The sequence below is a fragment of the Macrotis lagotis genome, chromosome 7 (assembly GCF_037893015.1).
Source record: "Macrotis lagotis isolate mMagLag1 chromosome 7, bilby.v1.9.chrom.fasta, whole genome shotgun sequence".
Classification (NCBI taxonomy): domain Eukaryota; kingdom Metazoa; phylum Chordata; class Mammalia; order Peramelemorphia; family Peramelidae; genus Macrotis; species Macrotis lagotis.
In genome coordinates this window covers 120,257,833-120,281,650 of record NC_133664.1, presented here as the reverse complement: position 1 = coordinate 120,281,650, position 23,818 = coordinate 120,257,833, and the positions used below count along the sequence as shown (strand labels likewise).

At 37.0% G+C, this 23,818-nt stretch overlaps 1 protein-coding gene across 6 annotated transcripts in view; it reads right to left on the bottom strand.

The window, feature by feature from the left end:
- Window positions 1–3,364: 3,364 nt before the first annotated feature.
- TMEM209 (transmembrane protein 209) overlaps window positions 3,365–23,818 on the bottom strand; it is a 32,159-nt gene continuing 11,705 nt past the window's right edge. For 4 of the 6 annotated variants that reach the window (XM_074193695.1, XM_074193696.1, XM_074193693.1 and 1 more), the window contains exons 11-16: window positions 22,467–22,564; window positions 22,004–22,118; window positions 21,810–21,907; window positions 20,984–21,057; window positions 15,395–15,490; window positions 3,365–13,976 (exon numbers count right to left, since the gene is read on the bottom strand). In XM_074193695.1, the coding sequence (XP_074049796.1) occupies window positions 15,436–15,490; window positions 20,984–21,057; window positions 21,810–21,907; window positions 22,004–22,118; window positions 22,467–22,564 (440 nt within the window). In that variant the 3' untranslated portion in view covers window positions 3,365–13,976; window positions 15,395–15,435. The other 2 variants (XM_074193694.1, XR_012470086.1) reach the window with 2 other exon arrangements.

Below are 23,818 nucleotides of genomic sequence, written 5' to 3'. Positions count from 1 at the left end.
TAGGGGGCAAACAATTTTGCTTTAGGCTTCAGCTTGAATGAGTGGTACTGGGGGTTAGAATACCAACATCCCCTTCCCCAGTCTTGTGATGTCGTCATAGGAATTCTTTGTGCTGCTTTTTCTACTGCTGGCCAGACCCAAGGAGTTATTCCCTTTCATTAGCATGTATGCTCCCTGCTTTCTTTTTGTCTTCATACCCAGGACTTATCACAGCAATTGTTATCAAATAATGGTTTGTTTTTTCAAAATGGATAATTTTAATTATGTGAAATTTTTTTCCAATTGAAATTTTATTTTATTTTTCCAATTACATGCAATGGTAGTTTTTAAAATTCATTCATCTGCAAATTAATGAGTTCCACATTTTTCTACCACTATCCCCATGGCGGCGAACAGTCTGGTAAAAGTTTTACATATACATGTATTTCTATATTAGTCATGTTGTGAAAGAGGAATTAGAATTAGGGGGAAAGGAAACACATAAGAAAGGAAAAACATAAAAGAAATTTTTAAAAGTGAACATAGTATGCTTTGCTCTATTGAATAATGAAATTTTAATTGACAGATGACATCATTACTTGCTTCATTACTAGTTACTTGAAATGTGAGAAGCATTAGAATTGCTTCATCTTCTCCCTACCACTAAATAAAAGCTTGTTAGCCTTCCTTCTTTTTTTATTTTTTATTTTTTTATGTTTTTGCAAGGCAAATGGGGTTAAGTGGCTTGCCCAAGGCCACACAGCTAGGTAATTATTAAGTGTCTGAGGCCAGATTTGAACCCAGGTACTCCTGACTCCAGGGCCGGTGCTCTATCCACTGAGCCACCTAGCTGCCCTCTTCATTCTTTTTTTTATTCTTCTTTTTTATTTTATTTTTTAATTTTTATTTAATTTAATATTTATTTATTCTCATTTTGTACAAATAATGTTTTTTACATTACATTAATAAAATATTCTTAAGGGTAAACAAAATATCCCCACCCCCAAAAAAATATAGACTCGCTTGAGTGATAAAGTAAAGGGGAGAGAAAAAAATAAAAAAATAATAGTAATAATTGTAGGTATGGCCAGGTGGGGCAGTGGACGGAGCACCAGCCCTGAAGCCAGGAGTACCCGAGCCCATATCTGGCCCTGTACACCCAACAATCACCCAGCTGTGTGACATGCAAGCCACCCCAACTCCATTGTCCTGCAAAAACCAAAAAAAGAAAAAAATACCCAAAATATAATAAAATAGTAATAATAGTAGGGGTGGTTGGGTGGCAGACAGAGCACTGGCCCTTGAGCCAGGAGCACCCAGGTCCAAATCCGGCCTCAGACACCCAATAATCACCCTGCTATGTGGCCCCAGGCAGGCCACCCAGCCACATTTGCCCTGCACCCCCCAAAAATAATAATTAAAAATGTGCCTCAGTCTGTATTCCAACACCACCAACTCTGTCGCGGGTGGATCACATTCTTTATAAGTCCGTCATGAGTTACTTCCATATTTTTCCACCGTTGCCATTGCAGATCGCAACTCCCTCCTTTTGTATTTCTCCACTACCATGTACTATATTTTCTCTCTCCTTTCACTCTAATTCTGCTGTAGGGTAGCTGAGTGGCTCAGCAGACAGATCTCTGGCCCTGAGCCCCCATACCACCCCTTAGGCCCAGAATCCACCTGGCCAGGCCATCCAATCCCAGCCCCTTGCAAGAAGTAAAAAAGAAAATGTGTTTATATCTGACCACTCTGCCCCCATGATCCATCCTCTCCTCCATCACTTACATCCCCCGCCCCTTCCCCCTGCTCTCCCCTCCTTCTTACTCCAGATGCCTATACCCCATTGAGTATATATGCTGTTTCCTCTCCTAGCCACCTCTGATGAGAGCAAAGATTCCCTCATTCCCCCTTGCCTCCCCACTTCCACATCATTGCAATAGCTCATTGTAATCTTATTATATGAAATATCTTGGCCTATTCCCCCTCTTTTTTCTTTCTCCCATTACATTTCCTTTTTTCTATTGACTCCATTTTTACACCATATTTTATTTTCAAATTCAGCTTTCTCCTGTGCTTCATCTATAAAATCTCCTTCTACCTGCTCTGTTAATTGATAAGGTTCATATGAGTATTATCAGTGTTATTTTTCTATACAGGAATACATGTATTTCATCATCATTAAGTCCCTCATATTTTCCCCTTCTCCTCCACTCTCTATGCTTCACCTGAGTCCTGTATTTGAAGATCAAACCTTCTGTTCTGCTCTGGCCATTCCAACAGGAACATTTGAAATTCCCCTGGTTCATTGAAAGTCCATCTTTTTTTTTTTAGGTTTTTGCAAGGCAATGAGGTTAAGTGGCTTGCCCAAGGCCACACAGCTAGGTAATAAGTGTCTGAGACTGGATTTGAACCTAGGTACTCCTGACTCCAGGGCCAGTGCTTTATCCACTTTACCACCTAGCCACCCCTAAAGTCCATCTTTTTCCATGGAAGAGGACATTGTTTTGTTGGGTATTTGATTCTCGGTTGCATTTCAAGCTCTTTTGCCTTCCGGTATATTATATTCCAAGCCCTATGAGCTTTTAATGTAGTTGCTGCTAAGTCCTGTGAGATCCTGATCGAAGCTCCATGGTTTTTGAATTATGTCCTTCCAGCTGCTTGTAATATTTTCTCTTTGACTAGGGAGTTCTGGAACTTGGCTATAATATTCCTAGGGGTTGGTTTTTTGGGATCTCTTTCTTGTGGAGATTGGTGGATTCTCTCCATTTCTATTTTGCCCTCTACTTCTAGAATACCAGGGCAATTTTCCTGTAGTAATTCTTTGAAAATTATGTCAAGGCTCTTTTCCTGATCATGACTTTCAGGTATTCCAATAATTTTAAAATTATCTTTCCTAAATCTGTTTTCTATATCAGTTGTTTTTTCATTGAAATGTTTCACATTTTCTTCTAATTTTTCATTCTTTTGGTTTTGAAGTATTGAGTCCTGATTTCTGGCAAATTCATCAATCTCCCTGAGTTCTATTCTTTGTCTGAAGGATTTGTTTTCCTCAGAGAGCTTTCTTCTCTCTTTTTCCATCTGGCCATTTTTGCTTTTTAAAGCATTCTTCTCCTCAGTAACTTTTTGAACTGTTTTATCCATTTGACCTAAGCTGGTTTTTAGCATGCTATTTTCTTTAGCATTTTTTTGGATTTCCTTGACTAAGATGCTGACTTCATTTTCATGTTTTTTTCCTGCATCTCTCTGTTCTTTTCCCAGTTTTTCTTCCAACTCCCTCATTTGATTTTCAAAGTTTTTTTTGAGCTCTGTCATAGCCTGAGCCCAATTTCTGTTTTTCTTGGAGTCTTTAGATGCAGGAGCTTGTGCTTCCTCATCTTCAGACTGAGTGTTTTGATCCTTCTTGGGCTCACAGGCAAAATATTTCTCAATGGTGTTCCTGTTTTTTCTCTGCTTGCTCATTTTCCCAGCCTAAGCTTGTTTTGGGGTGCTTCCTGAGCTTTTGGAACACCCCCACAAGGATCTCAGTGTGTGCAGCTCTGTCTTTCCTCCTGATCTGTGAATGACCATAATTGCCCCCCTCTGCCACGGGGCTGAGGTGGGGGAGGGCCCTGTTGTTCTATGGGGGGGCCTAGGTTGTGATCAGGATCTGAATGTAGTTAGAACCCCAGTGTCCTGTTCTAGGGGCAGAGGACAGAGCTTGGCAGTCTCTCCCTACCTAGGTTTAATGGGCTCATGCCCTGGGGGCTCCTGCTTACCAGCTCCTCCTGTTTGTTTCCTGGATCTGGAATGCAGTGGCCACACTGCTTGCTGTGTGCCCTGAGGGCTGGGCTTCACATGCTCACTCTGGCAGAGGTCCCCTGCTGTTCCCCCAAGTTGTTCCTAGTGCTCCCTGGGGTGTAGATCAGGAAACTCCCCTACTGCTGTGAGCTGGGGCTCCCAGCACCCTGGGACTGCCTCCGGGAGGCTGAAGTTCTTTTGTTCTGGCAGGCCACCCCTCTGGCGGGCAGCCCCTCCAACCCCAGGGAGCAGAGCCTTTCTGCTCTTTTCCAGGTTACCTTGAGTAGGAGAACTGCTTCACTGGGTCCCTGTAGGTTCTGTCCCTTGAAAATTTAGAGTCTTTATTTTATAAGTTTTATGAGAGAGCACCTAAGAGAAGATCCTCTCTTGTTGCCATCTTGGCCTCAGACACTTAAAAATTACCTAGCTGTGTGGCCTTGGGCAAGCTACTTAACCCCATTGCCTTGCAAAAATTTAAAAAAAAGAATAAATAACATGAAGTTTGGGGATTTTTTTTCTTTTTAGTAACCATCTCAAAGTAAGTTAATTTTAATAAATAGGATATAACTTTTTGGAAATTAAATGAATGTCCTTCAATTGGGGAATGGCTAAACAAATTGTGGTATATATACATTATGGAACACTATTGTTCTATTAGAAATTAGGAGGGATGGGAATTTAGAGAAGCTTGGAGGGATATGCATGAACTGATGCTAAGATGAGCAGAGCCAGAAAATTGTACACCCTAACAGCAACATGGAGGTGATGGTCAACCTTAATGGACTCGGTCATTCCATCAGTGCAACAATCAGGACAGTTGTGGGCTGTGATAGAGAAAGAATTATGGAGTTTAAAAAAAGACCGAAGACTATTACCTTTAACTGAAAAAAAAACCCAAATCAATCTTATTATGTAATTTTGCTATCTCTTGTTGCTTTATTTTTCTTCCTTAACATTCAACTTAGATCAATGTATACCACGGAAACAATGTAAAGACTAACAGGCTGCCTTCTGTGGGGGTGGGGGGAGGGAAGGGAGATTAGGGGGAAAATTAGAGTTCAAAAATAAATAAATTCAAAAGAGAAAAAAAAAAGAAAAAATAAGATAATTTTTTCTCTTTTCCCTCCTGCTCTTGACTACCACACTTAGTAAAAGCATTCTTAGAAGTTTGTAGTCAGATAAAACAAATACTTTGGTCATTTTGCAATGCACTTGTGGCTCTGTACCTCTACTTTTGGAAGATTATTAATTTTATTAAGGTAATATCTGTTAACTTTTTCCCCATAGAATCCATTTTCCCTAAATTAAGCTTAATCAGGAAAAAATTACCCTTATTAATTATTACCTCAGAACTTTTGGTTTCATAGACTGGATTGGGAGTCAGGAAATGGCTCTTGTCCCAACTCTGCCACAAAACTTCCTGTTGCCTTGAGCAAGCTACTCACCCTTTCTGGGTCTATTTCTCCATCGGTAGAATGAGATGTTTGGCCTGAGGTAATCTCTCAGGTCCCTTCTAGCATTAAAATTCTTAATGTTCTACCATTCTTTCTGAGTCAGTTATTGTTACCATGGGTCTTGAATTGCTTGTGTAGCATCTGCTTTTTTTCTTTTCCAGATTCTAGATTAGGGGTTCTTATAACTTTTTTTTTTTTGTGTTGTGGATTCCTTTCTCATACTAGTGAAGCCTATGGTAAAGCCTCTTCTTAGATTAATTTTTTAAAAATCATAACTGAAGGAAATGCTACATTTCCTTCTTGCTATTAGAGGAGCTCACCTCAGTTAGTGAAAATAAAAATTATTTTTTCACTATCCAAATAAGTGGACTCTGAAATCTATTTATATACATCTTAGGGGGTTGGTGAACCCTGGATCAAGTACCATTGTTATCTGTGTACATGGTGGGATCTAGGGTTTCAGTGGGAGCTGGGATGTGTTATCACTGTTTGTATTGCCCAAACTTCATTGGGAAGTTTGCAAGTCAGAAAATGTTTAATGGAGAAATCTCAGGCCACACTAAGTAAGAAAAAGTTAGGGAAAAGTCAGCATTAGCCTTGCTTACTTCATGTCCCTATGATATTTTAGGATTTACTGAGCAACCATACTATGCTGTGCCTTTATATACAACCTAAGCGACTGGGTAGAAACAAGAGGATGTGGCCCCCTGCACTAATGCAGACAAGTCAAGGTATCACTGATGTCCTCCCAACAAAACCCTTCCTGATAAGGTAAGGGAGGTAGAAGAACCCCAAATTTAAGGAACTAGAGGATTTTGGTAAGGAATTATAGGAGTTATTAGAAAGCTAAGAGAGTTAGCATTTGTTCCAAATCTCATAGCTACATGCAATGTAGGAAGGGAATGGTCTTCTCAGTTATCTTCTTCTCAGAAGACGCCAAGATTTTTTTGAGTGTCCTACCTATTCCTCTTATGAGGATATAGGCTCCACACGGTCAGAGACTACAAGTCACCTGAACTTGTGTCTATTTCAGTGTCTATCATGGGGAAAATGTAAAATAGAGTCTAATGAATAGAACTATTGAATTAAGTAGAAAACTTTTTTTTTTTTAGGTTTTTGCAAGGCAGGCAGGGTTAAGTGGCTTGCCCAAGGCCACGCAGCTAGGTAATTATTAAGTGTCTGAGACCCGATTTGAACCCAGGTACTCCTGACTTCAGGGCTTGTGCTTTATCCACTGCGCCACCTAGCCGCCCCTGAATCAAGTAGAAAACTTAAATTGATCGGACATGATATTACCATCACCCCACAGCCTTGCACATGTAGAGTATTAGATGATAAACTCTTTGATGGCAATAATTGTCTTTATCATCTTTGTAGCCTCCATAGGTGGCCAGCCCCATCAATCAATTCACAAAAAAAGATGAAGTGAAGTGAGCTTGCAAGCTCCAAGAAGCAGAAGGAATCCTGGAGTCCTGTTACTCACTGGGGTTACACTGCAAAACTCTGTGAAATTTTCCACGTGTCACTCATTATTTTTGGGAAAAGCAGACTATGCAGAAAACTAAGCAGAAAATGTAGGAAGAATGCACAGAAAATTAAAATTCTGATCTTTTCTTGCTCCAAAAAAGTACAAATACAACAAAACTCTTACTCTTTGCAGATGATATGATAGTATAAGTAGAGAATTTTAAAAAATCAACTTAAAAAATTACTTGAAATAATTAACAACTTTAGCAAAGTTGAAGACATAGAATAAACCCTCACAAATCAACAGCATTTCTATACATTACTGATAAAGCCCAGCAGCAGGAGAGAAATTTCATTTAAAATAACTGTAGACAGTATAAAATTCTTGAGAGTCTACTTGTCAAGACAAACCTAGGAACGTTATAAACACAATTACAACACACTTTTCACACAAATATAGTCAGGTCTAAACAACTAGAAAAATATTGATTGGTCTTAGACAGGCCAAGTCAATATAATAAAAATGACAATTCTACCTAAATTAACTTTTCCAGTGCCATATCAAACTACCAAAAAATATTTTATAGAGCTAGATAAAAAAATGATTCATCTGGAAGAACAAAAGATCAAGAATATCATCAGGATTAATGATTAATGTGAGGGAAGGAGACCTATCTGTATCAGAACTCAAGCTGTTTTATAAAGTGACAGTCATTAAAACTGTTTGTTATTGGCTAAGAAACAGAGTGGCAGATCAGTGGAATAGATTAGGTACACAATATAAAGAAGTAAATGACTTTAGTAATTTAGTATTTGATAAACCCAAGTTTTTGGGTCAAGAACTCAATATTTGGTCAAAAACTGCTGGGAAAACTGGAAAACACTATGGCAGAAACTAGATAAAGACCAACATCTTATACCATATACTAAGATAAAGTCAAAATGGGTAGTGATTTAGACAAACAAAGCCTTTTCATAAGCAAATGGGGAAGTATGGTAAATTTTATCTATCAAAATTCTGACCAATCAAGAGATAGAGAGCATTCAGATCTAAAATGGGTAATTTTGATTACATTAAATTTAAAAGGTATTGCACAAAGTCAATGTAACCAAGATTAGAAGGAAAGCAGAAAGTTTATTTTCTTATAGCCAAGTATTTCTCATAATAAGAGCTCCTTTTTTCAAAAATGTAGAGAAAACCAAGTCAAATTTATAAGAATGCAAATAATTCCTGAATTGATAAATGGTCAAAGAATATGAACAGGCAGTTTTCAGATGAAGAAATCAAAATTATTCATAATCATACGAAAAATGTCAAAATCACTGATTAGAGAAATGAAAATTAAAACAACTCTCAAGAGATATCAGATTGGTGAATATGAATCCAATTGCATTTTATTTATATCACTCTTAAGGGAGGGAACCAATAAACACTTCTATAATGTGTACTATGTTGCCAAGCCCTGATTACAAACCTATAAAATATCTCATCTGATCTTCACAGCAACCCTGCACAGAAGATACTTATCATCTCCAGTTGAGGAAAAAATGAAGCAAACAAGTTCCGTGATTTGCCCATGGTACCATTGCTAGGGTCTGAGATGGAGTTGAACTCAGGTCTTGTGCTCCCCCACCTGGCTTCTTATGACTCTCAGTAACTAACAAAAGCAATAATATGTTAGTGTAAGTATTCCAAGAACCCTGTTATATTATAAATTCTGAAACCTTGCACTTGAGCCAGTGCCTGGTCTGTGGTCTGGTAAATAAAGGGAGGGAGTTAGGGATGCCCCATGCCTCTATCATTCCTTTGAGCAGGCCCTGGGGCTTCCCCATAGGCTTCTGGAGCACAGATGCAATGGATGCAGCCTGTCCTTTAGCAACAGCTTCCTCTTCCACTCCACTGACTCGGTTTTAAGAAATTCTCACATTAGTTTCATGTCCTGAGTTAAAGGTCACTTGAAGGTGTTTCTGAAGCTTGCCTCAGTACCAGTACTGTTGGCTGGTTCTTAAATTCAGATTTCCTAACTCAGAGCCCAGCACTTTTCCCATTGTGCCACCTGCCCCTGACAGATAACCAGATTTTATTAGGGGCTACAATCTACAAAATTCATTCATCTCAGTGACTTGACATTTTCCAGGAATATCATTTCAGTCCCCCTAAAACTTTGATTTTCCAAACCAAAAGTAGACCCACCCCAGCTACCTGTACTATGCTGGAGCTCAGAGACTGAACTGCTTGGGGTAGGAAGGAAGGTAGAACAGAAAGGGGACTGGTGGTTTATTTTTGTTATTTCCTGAGGAGAAAGGCATACCTGATTCTAGTCATTAGTATCAATTTACTTAGTGATAAATATCAATTTAGCTGTGACAGACAAGATGGAAAACTAGGTCCGAAACCAAGGAAACCTGGACTCAAATCCCACTTAAGATGCTTGCTAGTGATGTGATGAGCACTGGCAAATACCTTAACTGCTGAGTTTCCTTGGTAAGGATCCTGGAGGTTTGTCATAACCTTCTTCAGCTCATTTTATAGATGAGGAAACTGAGGCCAACAAGGTAAGTGGCTGGCCTAGAGTCACACAACTACTAGTGTCTGAGGCCAGGTTTGAACTTCAAGATATGAATCTTCCTGATGTGAACTCCTGCTCGATCCTCTGGACCACTAGCTGCTCTATAGCACTGTACATAGCCAGTCATAAGAGGAAGACTACCCCAAGTTATGGCAAATCAGGACAGCATACTAAGAAGCAGATACCACCTTGCTGCTGAATGACTAGTTGAGCAATCCCAGCTTCCTCACAAGATTATCTAGCAACCACTGAAGGACCACTCTCCATGCAGACTAGAAGCTGGGTTTGCTCTATCCATTGAGGAAAGTCTGGGTTCTTCAAGCTCCAAAAATCAGCCTGGGAAGGCAGAAATGGGTTTAGGGCAGGGGTAATTAAGAATGCCAGGCAGCAGCAATTGCTCAACAACCCCCTCCCAACTTACTCTTTATCTGAAAGGAAGTCTCTGGAGTTCCAGCTCTGCCTCCACATATTCTTCCCTATAGGGGAGTTCTGCTTATCCTCCACTTAACCTAGGTGTTCTAGGCCACTGTCCTTCTGACCCACTCTTGGGTAACTCTTCCTCTGCACCCAGCTCCATGGCCTGTGGAAGCAGGCAGGAAGCAAGACCTGGACCCACAAAGTCTGTGTGTGTGGGGTTGTTGCAAATGTCAGCCAGTGGGCTTTAAAGGACTCCCAGGCCTCACCTGCACTCCTGAGGCTCCTCCAGGAAGCTGAGGAAGCAGCATGACTAATAGGGATTTCGTTTCTTTATTCATGAACCTGTCCCAGGCCAAGTCTCTTCCACTGCTTCACCTGCTCTCCAGATGGCTGAAGATAGGTCAGCTGTGTAGTGGACAAGGTTTAATAACTTCCATATGGTTAGATACTAGCAGTCATATCTAAGTTCTGGTCCCAGATCTACCACTAACTAGGGATATGACCTTGGGCAGCTCACTTCATGTTCTAAATCTATCTCCTTCTTTGTAAAATGATTGGCTAATAGTGGGCACATTCTTCCTCGATTCCACTGCTCTCATTTGTTCCTTCATTTTTATAACTTTGACATTTAGTACAGCTCCTACAATTTAGCAATTAATTTATATACTTAAATAATGTTTCAATTTTTGTTTGCCCAATTAACAGTGTGGATTATTCCCAAAAGAATCTAATGGAGGGCAGGAGATAACAGAAGGGATTTAAGGACTGTGAATGTGGTTAAAAATAATAGTTTTATATTTGGGTCCCTGGTAGAAGCCACAATATTCAACTTTATCAATCAACCTATAAGCACTGAACTATAAATTACATAAAATAAATATCCTTTCCTTAACAACAACCTGCACAGGAAAATAGAAAATACTTACAGTAGCAGGAAGATTAATTCTAGTTGGGGGTGGTCGGTATTTCCAGAGTACACTAGATTTGAAATACATGGGGGTGGGGTGGGCACAGGCACATAGCTGGATGGTGCAGTGGAGAGAGCAATGACCCCGGAATCAGGAGGACCAGAGTTCAAATCCAACCTCATACACTTGATCTTTACTAGCTGTGACCTTGGGCAAGTCACTTAATCCCATAGCCTTTCAAAAACAAAAAAAAAAATACATCTAAGGGACTAAATAAAGTAAGAATGTGTATAGGATGGTGAGATGGCATCACAAAGAGGGAATAGTACTGAAGTCAGAAAATAAAATGGAACATTAATGTCATTTGGCTGATCATAGGATTTATGGTAGGTTGGAGAAGGTTCAGAATAAAAGGCTAAAGGACTGCTTTTTAATCTTGATATGGATTGTTTTAAAAAAAAATGCTGTTCCATTCATTCACTTTCAAGGAAAAAGAACGACAGCCTGATACTAATCCCAGATCCACTAGGCAATTTACTGTATTACTTAGTCATCTGACCCCTCTTGCTTGTTCTCAACTGTAGTTCATCTCAGTTGCGGAACTAATCATGCCAAGAGTCCTTCTATCTCAAAAAATTCTATGGTTCTACATTTTTAAGATATGTTAAAGCAGTGCATTAGATTATCTTGTTGGGGGCCAGGGAGACTGAGAAAGAAACTAAGATTTTTGTAAATGGTATAGTGGTTGTGATACAATCATGAATGAAGTTTCTACCATTAGATTTGTTGAATACCCCCCATTTAGCCAAGCAACATAGAATTTATAGGTCAGATGAAACTAAATAAACTAAATAAAACTAAAATAAATAAAATAAATGCATGCACATACATAATAAATAATTAGGGGAGAAGGAAAGACTAACAGAATGAACATAGAAGTGATTGATTCCATAACCAAAATTCAAGCAACACATCTAGGACATTGTTTTTAATTTTTAGAAATTAGAAAAAAGACAACATACAAATGTAATCTAAACTTTTTTCATTTAAAACAAGGCACTCAAGTACAATTACTACACTGGCATTCCTTTAGAAGTTCAAACTCAGAACTGTTTCCCAGGGATTTTTAGTGGTAGTAATAATACTAAAAGGTTAACAGATTCCTGAGTTAGGTGTAGGATAAAACTTGGTCAACCTTAGAATGAAACTGAAATAAAAATACATACGTTAAATCCAAAATCAAATTATGATTCAATAATATACATAATAATAACCTTAATATCCACAGAAAACATCTTTTGTTTTCCAAGCATATCTAGCCAGTTTTTCCATTTTACTTATTGTAAACTTTTGCCAAAGACAGAATGTTGCTGTCTATGTAAACAAAATCTATCACTGATCTAATTTTTTGAAAATCCTGGATAGAAGGCATAAAGAAAAACGAAATAATCATTATTAGTATTCTGGTTTTAAACATTATAAAACAAACTATATACACTGTTTTACAATAATATTTTCAATCACCACCCATTGAAATCTGACACATTTTAGCATGTTTACAACTTCAGTTCACATTTCTTCCAGGACATCAGAGACAATGTTCTTAACCTAAAACTTGGGTTGTGGTGCCCAGAACCAAACATACCAAGTTTAATCTGCTCAATGCCAAGTAAAAGTGAACAAGCACTGTCCTTTTTTTGAACACTAAAAGCTACTAGAGAGGAACACTGGTCTTGGAACTTGAGGGCAAATCTAGGCTTCAACCCTGAGGGACACTATGAGTGTTGAGTTACTCTTTTTCTATAAAACTGGGGTGACAATTGCATTTAATGTCCCTCACAGGGCTGCTGGATGTAAAGTGTTCTATAAAGAGAACTATTTAAAAGTGAAAATATACCCTAAAATCAAATTAGCTTTTTTCTTTTAGGTTTTTGCAAGGCAAACGGGGTTAAGTGGCTTGCCCAAGGCCACACAGCTAGATAATTATTAAGTGTCTGAGACCGGATTTGAGACCAGGTACTCCTGACTCCAGGGCCGGTGCTTTATCCACTATGCCATCTAGCCACCCCCACATTAGCTTTTAAAGCTACCATTTTCACTAATAATATATATTGAGCTTGATCTAGCCCTCATTTTACCACAAGATTGATTCTATTATCCAATGTATTAGCTCTCGTCTTCATTGATAAGTGGAGCTAAAGGCAGTCTTGTATGTTGCTGGAGTTCTTCCTCTAGGAATATAACTGATAATTTGATTACTCTTTGGGTATGGTTAGACAGTTATGAATCCATCCTAACTAGATCAGTATTCATACTTTTCAACCTTATCACAAGTATATCACAGCACACTGTCAATGCCTTATAGAAATTCAGGCAGGGTTGCAGCATTCCCTATATGTAGTAGCATTTTCAAAATAAATAAACAAACTAGTTTGGTGACATTTGCTCCTAGTAATGCTCAGTTTCTAGTGTCACACTATCACACTCAATTATCTACAAACTACCCCTTTCCTTTCTTTGAAAGAAGAAAGTACTTCCTTTTGGTATTGATAAATAGGAAGGCTGTCAATTCATTTCTGAAGACTGAAATGTTCAAATATAAAACTGTAATTGGTATATTTGAACATAGGAACTCCTGACTCCAGAGCTGGTGCTCTATCCACTTTATCACCTAAACTGCTGGTAAATGGCATATTTGAATTGTTATAAATGAATCCTATAAAACTATTACTAATTCCCAATATAAAAATGCTGAGTGTAATTCTGTCAAAATTTCAAGTTTAACTTACAATCAGATTCTTTGGAGTTAACAACATAAAATCTTTTTTCTAGTATATTATGTCTGATAAATTTAGTTTTAACCAAGAGTTAACTTTTTATCTTTTGGTGATACAAAAGATGGGAAATTTAGGGACAACTTATCAACTGAATTCATAATTTGCTGTCTTTAAGATATGAACATATGTCAAAATAGTGAAAGAAATTGAAAATGGATTGTGAAACTATCTTAAGTATATAGTTTTACAATCCTATGGACTGGTTTCATTTTTGAGGTTCCCCTTCAAACCCTAGCTTATTAAAAGGGTGACACATTTTCTTCAAAGGATCTCAAGGGAACAATTTTATGAAAATTACAAAAACCTGAAATGTATGAAAACCAAAGTTGATGACAACTTTGTTACAAAAGATATCAAAATTAACAATAATAATAGTTTCTTACTATCCTAGCTTGCAGAGTGTTACATATCCTTTTTTCAGACTGCAGCAACAGAAGTCTTAGAATCTTCTTCCAAAAGGGTGACATTTTTATTTGATCCAGGAGCTCAAAAACCAAGAGAGTAAAAGAGCTATTCTCCAAAATCCACAAAATATTCACTCCTGAAAAGCCAAGATTAACCCTCCTGTAAAGAAAAAGTTTCAATGGATTTTTATTCAGACTATATTTGTCTCTTTTTAAAAACCATAATAATTTTGTTAATTATAAGTTCTAACTGCAATATGAACTATTATCATAAAAATGAACAATGCTGTATTGCTCCACTTAATATTTAGAAATACCAATCGGAGGAGCATGAAGTAGAACTTGGAATTATTTTAATTTGCATTTCTCTTATTATTAGTGATTTAGAATTTTTTTTAGTTTTTTTTTTGCAAGGCAAATGGGGTTAAGTGGCTTGCCCAAGGTCACACAGCTAGGTAATTATTAAGTGTCTGAGACCGGATTTGAACCTAGGTACTCCTGACTCCAGGGCCGGTGCTTTATCCACTGAGCCACCTCGCCGCCCCTAGACTATTTTTCAAGTGGTTATTGATAGCATAGATTCCTTCCTCTGAAAAGTGACTGTTCATATCTTTTGACCATTTACCAGTGGGGAATGGCTCTTATTCTTATAAATTTGAATCAGTTCCACATACATCTTAGACATGGAGACCTTTATCACAGAAGCTTGTTGAAAACACATTCCCCATTTGCTTGTGAGGGCAACCAGGGAAATTCACCTCATCACTTCCCACCCTGCTGACATACTGGATATTAGCTCCAGAAACTCCTCATTCTGCAAGAGGAAGTCAATTATGAAACTTAGACCTACTCAGATCATGTCCCACACTGCCTACAGAGCCTCATTCCCCACTGTAGCTAACTCTTCTTCGCTACCATCTCCCCACCCCAACCAGTTGTAAGCTTCTATGTGCTGTCTTCCCTCACTAGATGGAGAGCCCCTTTGAAGGCAAGGAGTCATGCTTTTTAAAAATCTCAGTGCTTAGCAAAGGGCCTGGCATGCAGTAGGTACTTAATAAATGTTTACTGATTACTGAATGATGCTCTGCTTCTCTTCTCATTTTAGCTACATTGATTTTGTCTATGCAAAACCCTCCATTTTACCTTCTGGGGTCCTCTCTACTTCTCATTTCATTTTGACTTGCCTGTCACTCTATGATCTGAAAGGTAATTTTTCCCCTTACTCTTCTAAGTTATTTCTCACATCACTCTTCACATTTAAGATCACATGTTCATGTTGGGAGTTTAACTTGATTTGTGGTGTGAGAGGCTCATCTATGCTTAGTTTCTGCCAGACTGCCTCCCAACAATGTTCACTGAAAAATGAGCCCCAACCCCAGGAGCCAGGATCACTGGATTTATCAAACACAAGGTTCCTGTGCTTGTTTGCTTCTGCACCCTATGCCATAGAAAATCTGTCCCAATGAACAACGTGCTATTTAGCCAGTATCAAATTATTTCGAGGATTATTACTTTGTAGTATTGTTTGAGATCTGGCATTACTAATTAGGTCCCCTTCCCACTTTTTTCATTTATTACCAGTCAAAATAAAGGAGATTGAAAGCATGAGATCAAGTGAGTTATTTTCCAAAAATCCACAAAATATTCACTCCCGAAAGGCCGAGATTAACCCTCCTGTAAAGAAAAAAAGAGTTTTGATGGATCCAGACTATATTTAAGTTTCTTTTTTTCTAATAATTTTGGTTAAATTTTGATTTTATTAAAAGGATGATATGCTTTCTTCAAAGGAACTCAAGGGAGCAATGTTTTTGTTACAAAAGATATCAAAGATGGAAACAATGTAAAGACCGACAAATTGCTTTCTGTAGGGGGGTGGGGGGGAGGGAAGTAAGATTGGGGAAAAAAATCACAAAACTCAAAATAAAATAAAAAAATGATATCAAAGGTAACAATGACGACAACTTCTTACAATCCTAGCTTTCATTTTGTCTGGAGTGTGTTCTACGTGACCTAATAAAATAAAGCTGAACAGAGTTGGATTGTTCCTTCAGATGAATTTTGTTTTTTATTATAAGGGCTTCACCTATATATAGGCAATTAATATTTCTCCAATTATTTAGATTTTTTTTTTTAGGATTTTTGCAAGGCAAAGGGGGTTAAGTAGTTTGCCCAGGGCCACACAGCTAGGTAATTATTAAGTATCTGAGGTCGGATTTGAACTCAGGTACTCCTGATTCTAGGGCTGGTGCTCTATTCACTGCGCCACCTAGCTGCCGCAATTTAGATCTTTGTGTAAAATATTTTGCAAACCTAACTTTCTATCTCTTTTTACTGAACTTTGTTGGTAATATATAGAAATGCTGATGATTGTATGACTATTTTATATCCCACAACTTGGCTGAAGATGTTAATTGTTTTAATTATTTTTTCAGATTACTATCCAGGGTTCTCTAAGTAAACCATCATATTGCAGAAAAAAGAAAATATTCTTTGTTCTTGATTTCTTTTTAATGTCTTACCTCTATAACCAGTTTTCCTAGCACTATAATTATACAGTAATGGTAATAATAGACATCCTTGTTTTATTGCCCTTATAATGCTAGTTCTTGGCTTTAGATGGCTAACACTTACCATATTAAGGAAAGGTCTATTTGTTTCTTTTTGTAGCTCTTTCTTAAAACAGGAATGATTATCGCACTTTTTCAAGTTTTCTCTCCATCCATTAAAATAATCATGGCCTTTTTAATCACAATTTTTTTTTAGTTTTTTTTTTGCAAGGCAATTAGGGTTAAGTGGCTTGCCCAAGGCCACACAGCTAGGTAATTATTAAGTGTTTGAGACCGGATTTGAACCCAGGTACTCCTGACTCCAAGGCCAGTGCTTTATCCACTACGCCACCTAGCCGCCCCCTTAATCACAATTTTCTTAATCAGCCCTGAATTCCTACCATAAATTTACCCTGGTTACCATATATAATCTTTGTAATATGTTGCTATAGTCTCCTTGAATATATGCATTTATTTATTTTGCACTAATCATTTTTTAGGGGCAGCTAGGTGGCATAGTGGATAGAGCACCGGCCCTGGAGTCAGGAGGACCTGAGTCTAAATCTGATCCCAGTCTCTTAATAATTACCTAGCTGTGTGACCTTGGGCAAGTGGCTTAACCCCACTGCCTAGCCAAAAAACCCAACCAATTTTTTTTGCCTTTCAATTTAGACAAACTCTTTTGGCTTTCAAGATTTCTATTTTGCAGCTTAAAAAAACTTTTTTCTAGACATACCCAATTCTTGAATTTATTCTTTCCCTCTTTTATTGATTAAAGTGCTTAAAACTAAAAAGTTCCCCCAAGGACTGCTTGATTTAGTTGCATCCTAAAAAAATTTGATGTACTGTTCTGATGATGATGATGATGATGATGATGTTTGTCCTTCATTCTTGAAGACCAAACATCAGGAAGGTGATGCCATGACAGGCACATGAATTGGATTTCAGTGAGGGGGTTGCTGTGCCAAGCCACCAGTCTTATGTTCTCCTTCAGAGCCATCTGGGTCCAGCGGCCAGATATGAATCAGGATGACTGGAGACGGCCCTGGCTGAGAGGCAATCAGGGTTAGGTGACTTGCCCCAAGTTCACAGTTACAGAATCAAGTGTCTGAGGCTGAATTTGAACTTGGGTCCTCCTGGCTCCAAGGACAGTACTCTATCCATTGTGCCATATGGTGTATTGTTTTACTGTTGTCACTGTCAATAAAATTGTTTTCATTATTTATTCTTAATTCGTTAAGATTAAGGGTTTTTTTGGTTAGATGTACCTCAGACCGAAGGGTTAATTGATGTCCGCCAATATCACAATTTTATTATTTCTCTATGTAACATTTAATTTTCCCTTTAAAAATGATTAAATGATTAAGTTTAATATTGACACTGCCTATGAAGTTTCCCTATTTGTTGCTTAGTTTTGCCCTTGCTTTGTCTGAGATCATGACTGTTACCTCTGGTGTTTTTACTTCAGTTGAAGCATAACAGATTTTATTTTAGACCCTTATCTTAATTATATTCACATTTCTGTCTCAATTATGTTTACTGTATGCAACATCACTGGATTTTGCTTTCCAAACAATTATCATCTTCCATCTCTTAGGTGAATTCATCCCATTCAGTCAATTATTTCTATATATTACTCTCTATCCTGTTTCCTTCTCTTCATTGTCCTCCCCTAATTCTTTTTTTAAATCTATTTTTAAATTTTTTTATTTAAGGCAATGGGGTTAAGTGACTTGCCCAAGGTCACACAACTAGGTGATTATTAAATGTCTGAGGCTGGATTTCAATTCAGGTCCTCCTGACTCCAGAGCTGGTGCTCTATCCACTGTGCCACCTAGCTGCCCCAATACCTCCTTTTTTCCACCCTTCTTTTATTCCCATATTCCTTCCTGTTGAGTGAAATGTGTTTTATGCCAAATTATGCATCTGTATATTTTCCTCTTTTCACTAATTCAGAAGTAATTTGTTCCTTGCACCCCTACCCCCTACTTCCTCTTTGTATTAACTTCTACATATGGATCTCAATTACATGAAATAATTTCTCCATCCTCTCACTTTCCCCCTTTAAGAATAGTTTCTCTTCTTTTGCCTTTCCATTACTGTTTTAAGATTATCAAAATAGAACTCCTAGCCTCTAATTAATGTGTATGCATGTATGTATATAATCTCCACATACTAGAACGTAAACATTTATTGTTTTAGTGCTTTATGATTGTTGACTTTTTTTTTTTAGGTTTTTACAAGGCAAATGGGTTAAGAATCTGAGGTCGGATTTGAACTCAGGTACTCCTGACTCCAAGGCCGGTGCTTTATCTACTGCACCACCTAGCCACCCTGATTGCTGACTTCTTAAAAATCTTTCTTTTGGTTCCTGTGTTTGCATATCTAATTTTCAACTCAGCTCTATTTGGGATTTTCATCAGAAATGCATACAAGTCCTATTAAAAATTCATTTTTTCCCATGAAGGATTACACTCAGTTTTGCTAGGTAAACTATCCTTTTGTCTTTGGAACTATCATATTCCAAGCTCTGTGCTATTCAATTCATGTTATCCTGATTTTAACTCCTCAGTACTTGAATTCTTTATTTTTTTTATCTGCTTGCAGTATTTTTTCCCTTTAAGAAGCTCTAGATTTTGACTCTAACACATTTTAGGGGTTTTCATTTTGGATTCCTGCTAAATAGTGATCAGCGAATTTTATTTCAATTTTGCCCACTAGTTCTAAAAGATCTGGGAAATTTTATGATCTCACGAAATGTGATATTTAGACTCTTCTTTTTGTCATAGCTTTCTGGTAGTCCAGTGATTCTTAAATTATGTCTCTTTATTCTCTAGGCTTGTTGTTTTTGCTATTAAAAAACTTTTATTTTCATCTTGTTTAATTCAAAGAATAATATTTAGATCCTGTTTTAATATTTTTCTTGTTTTGTAGAGTCATTGGTTTCTATTTGATCAATTCTAAGTTTTAAGTTTTTTCTTGGGTGAGGTTTGTACTTCTTGTTGCAAGTTATAATTCTCTTTCCAAATCATTCTTCCATAGCTCTCATTTTTTTTCTTTAGGGCTCCCATTTGGCTTTTAAAACCATTTAAAAAAACAAAACAAAAAAACACTTGCTTTATATATCTTCCAAAACTTCTAGCTGAACTTGTGTCCAAGTTGTGTTTTCTATTGAGTTTTTTTCTTTTATGATATTTAGAGTAATTTTCTTTTTTCTGGGATTGTGTCTTTAGCTGTATCTGTCACAATAACAATAGCTCTTTATTGTGATTTTTTTGGGGGGAAGATTGCTTATTTGTTCTACTTTCTGCTCTTTTGACTTTGTTAGGGTCATATTCTGTGCATGTCTAGAGCACTTTAGCACTAAGTTTTTGTTTTCTTGGATCCTCCTCATACTATCTTGGAGTATTGAGTTATATTATTCCAAGATCTCAGGGACATTACAGGTTGGGGATTAACAAACTTTCAATGCTACCAAAAGGCATAATCCAGGACAAAGTCTGATTACTGCTCTTGCTATCAGAGCTCTCTATAAGTTCCTGATCTGGGTTTGAATTCTAGCGGTTTGTCCTTGGTTGGAAGTTCCAGTAGACAGATGCTGGAATCAGACCCTCTCAGGGACCTGGAAAGCTCTGTGGGTCCTGGATGATATAAATACTTTTTTTTTTCAAGGCAAACAGGGTTAAGTGGCTTGCCCAAGGCCACACAGCTAGGTAATTATTAAGTGTCTGAGACCGGATTTGAACCCAGGTACTCCTGACTCCAGGGCTGGTGCTTTATCCACTACACCACCTAGCCACCCCTGGATGACATAAATACAAAAAAATTTGATCTAAGATGCCTGCCCTGGTAATTCTGCTTTTGACTTCAGAATGGGCTGAAGGCTAAACTAAGACACCTGGCTCAGTCCCTAAGATCTGAGCCACACAACTACTGGTTACTTCTGAATTAGTTGCTAGCTACACAACCTACAGCCTGTAACCTCTGCTTATCCTGGACTACCACGTCTCAGCTTGGGCCCCTCCTCTGACCCAAATATATGATACAGAACTGGGCAGCAAGCATCAGAGATGCGTAGGTGTCTTTTTGTGCTGGTGAACAGTTTTGGTCCTTTTTAAGTTTTTGTAGGTGATAAAACTCCTGGCTAGATCCCTATTCCCAGTAACCCCAGACCTCTCTATGCCAACCTGGGCTGGAAAAATGACTTGCTAGAGGGTTTTTTTGCCTCCATAGAATTCTCTATTTGGATTGATCTGGTGTTTTTTCTAGATCTTTGTGAAGGGGTTGTTTTGGAAGAGCTAGACTATATTGCTTTGCGCTATTCTGCCATCTTGGTGCCACCTAATAATTTATAGTATTGTCTGTCGAACTTGAACTATATTACAAACTAAATAGTGATGATAACGAAGAACTTAATATATTTCAACTTACTAAATTTCATTTCAATAAAAATGTGAGGAATAATTTAATAGAATTGGCACTAACCCCTACTGACTAGAAATAGGGTTTTGGGCTAACAATGACTAATAACTATAGAAGCTCAATAGGAAAAGCAAGATGTAAGAAGTCATTAAAAAAAAAAAAAGAAATGCCCGTGCTTGAAATAGCACTTTATACATACCCAAGCATTCCTGACTCTTTGGTCTTTATGATGTATAAAAACATCAATAGCGTATGGAACATGTTATTTCTATCCTGAAATTTCAACAAAAAAATAAAAATAAAAATTCATAGTTAAATTCAGCAAAACTTCTTTACTTTAGACCCCAATAATTAAACTCTTACTTAATTCAGATTACAGAACGAGATTTATTCCTTTGTACCCTATAGGAAAAAATTCTGTTAAGCAAATGGCTACATAAAGGTGGGAGAGGAAAAAAAATAATTAGCCTACATAAAAAAAGCTTTTCCAACAGTGTCAAAGGATATTAACATTTAAATAATGTATTAAATAGAAATAATCCTTGACTACCATTTGAAAACATTTTGTCAGCCTTTTATGTTACTATATGTACTTGCTTGAATTTGGTAGAAATTATAATTTAGGAATACAGCTAAATGTAAAAAGGTCTTAGTACATAGTAGTGGAAAAATTTTCATTGGTTATCAATAGTTGATTTTTTGGTGCTTATTTGCAGTAAAGCAATGCATTCTTCTGTTAGTAAAGCATTTCTCAGTTTTATAAGCTTGAGTTAATATTTTTTCAAAGTAGTCTATTTTAGGGGCAGCTAGGTGGCGCAGTGGATAAAGCACCGGCCCTGGAGTCAGGAGTACCTGGGTTCAAATCTGGTCTCAGACACCTAATAATCACCTAGCTGTGTAGCCTTGGGCAAGCCACTTAAACCCCGTTTGCCTTGCAAAAAAACCCTAAAAAAAAAAAAAAAATGAAACAAAGTAGTCTATTTTATACAAAATGTTTATACGATAAAGACAAAATACAGAAGTACCTTTGGAAGACTGTAGACATGACGCTGGTAAATTAGCTCATAATGAGGAGGATTTATGTTGCTCTGGTAGATGCAAAAAACGTTTTCATTTGTAATATCTGCAGAATATCAATTTAAAAAGAAAAAGTTGAGCTTAAAACATAGAGATATTCCACCTAAAAATCTCAATGCCTCTTTTAAAGAAAATTCTCTACCTGGTTTATTTGGTGTCTGAACAAAGTGCTGAGAAGTAAATGTTTTTCCATCAGGATATTTAGGATGTGGAGGTAATCTAGAATCAAGGTAAGTGCAAAATACATGCATAATGATCTGTAAATAAGATAAATCAGCATTGAAAAACTGTAAACAATAAAAACAGATTCATTAGACTATGATTACAGTGAAAAGAAACTTTAAGATAAACTTTTAGATCTCCCAAATTGCATTATAAATGATTAATACTCTATTTTTACATTTAAAGCTAATGAACATATTTCTGATAATTCGTTAGAACTCAGCCAAGCCCACACAGCTAGACAGAATCAAAATTAAGAACCACATATAATTTCTAGCTGCTGCTTTAACATAAACATTTTAAAATCTTATTATAACATCAAACAATCTCTGAGAATAAATAAATTTAATTAAAATTATTTAAAAACAATCATACTGACTCACAGCAGAATCAGTGGGTAGGTCTGTATCCCATTTACGTGCTTTGAAGTCCCCACCTCTGTTCCATCGAAATGAACTCATACAACCACCTTGGGAAAGTTCTATGTTTGGACAGAGTTGATATAAGGTTATTTAGAATCACAAGGAAAATAAGAAGGAATACAAAAAGACAGTATCTAAGAACTTTAATGTAACACACCAATGATCTCCAGAAAAGATTTTTTCTTTTAAGAAAACAAAACTCCAAACCTATTCCTAAAATTCACTTAAGCAAGGAAAATATTATATAAAAATAATTTTAAAAATACTACTCATATTACTAATTTCCCTTTATAACTATACCATATAGAGAATAAGGAAATTTTTTATGACAAGTGTCAGAGGAGTTAATGACATTTTATTTATTTATTTTTCAATTAAATGCAAAGATAATTTTCAATATCCATTTTTTGAAAGATTATGAGCTCCACATTTTTCTCCCTCCTTCCCTTCCTCTCCCCTTGAAAGTGAATAATCTGATTGAAGTTGTATATGTACAACTATGTTAAACATTATATTTCCATTATAGGCAAGAGCTAATGACTTTTACTTATTAAATCATACTTCTCTCCTATTAAGGCAACAGCAAAAAAAAATCCAAGAAAGAAATACATTAACATTAAAGATGACTAAATTATTCTAAGAAATACAGATGAGTTAGAAGAAACAGTGTTCAGTTTGTTCTATTCTTTCTGGTGAAAGGCATCATGGAGAAAGTCCATCATTAGTATTCTGAAGGATAGAGAAATGATGTCTAAATATTCAAAATGCCTACACTTTGTATATAATTAACTCATTTTTCTATACTGGTGACTAATAAGTTTTCAAACACTGAGAGAAACAAGAAGCAGTATGATATAATGGAAAGAGAACTACCCTCAGCCTGAGGCAGCTCTAGCTTTCAGTCTTGCTTCTGGTCAGAACATCTCACCTGGAAATGTTATAGAGCAAAATGTAGATCTACTTGGATATAATTTCCTCACTTAAAGTTTAGTCCCAATACCCACACCCATCCACCCATCAAGAGATGTAATGGGGTAAAGGGAATAGGTGTCCCTTTGACACATATTAGCTGCCAGCATGTTTTCATTCTTTCTGTGCCCCAGTCTGGAAGGTTTTAAGTAATAGAAAAGTTGTCAATATTCACCAATAGAAGGCTTCTATATCATCCATATCAACACATGCCTAAGACATTGGTGAATACTAAGCATGACATACATACATGTAAACAATAGCCTTGTTTTTGTGCTTTTAGATGGATTCCCTCCCACTGATAAGAGGACAGAAGCCCCCAAGATACCTCAAAAGATAGTTTC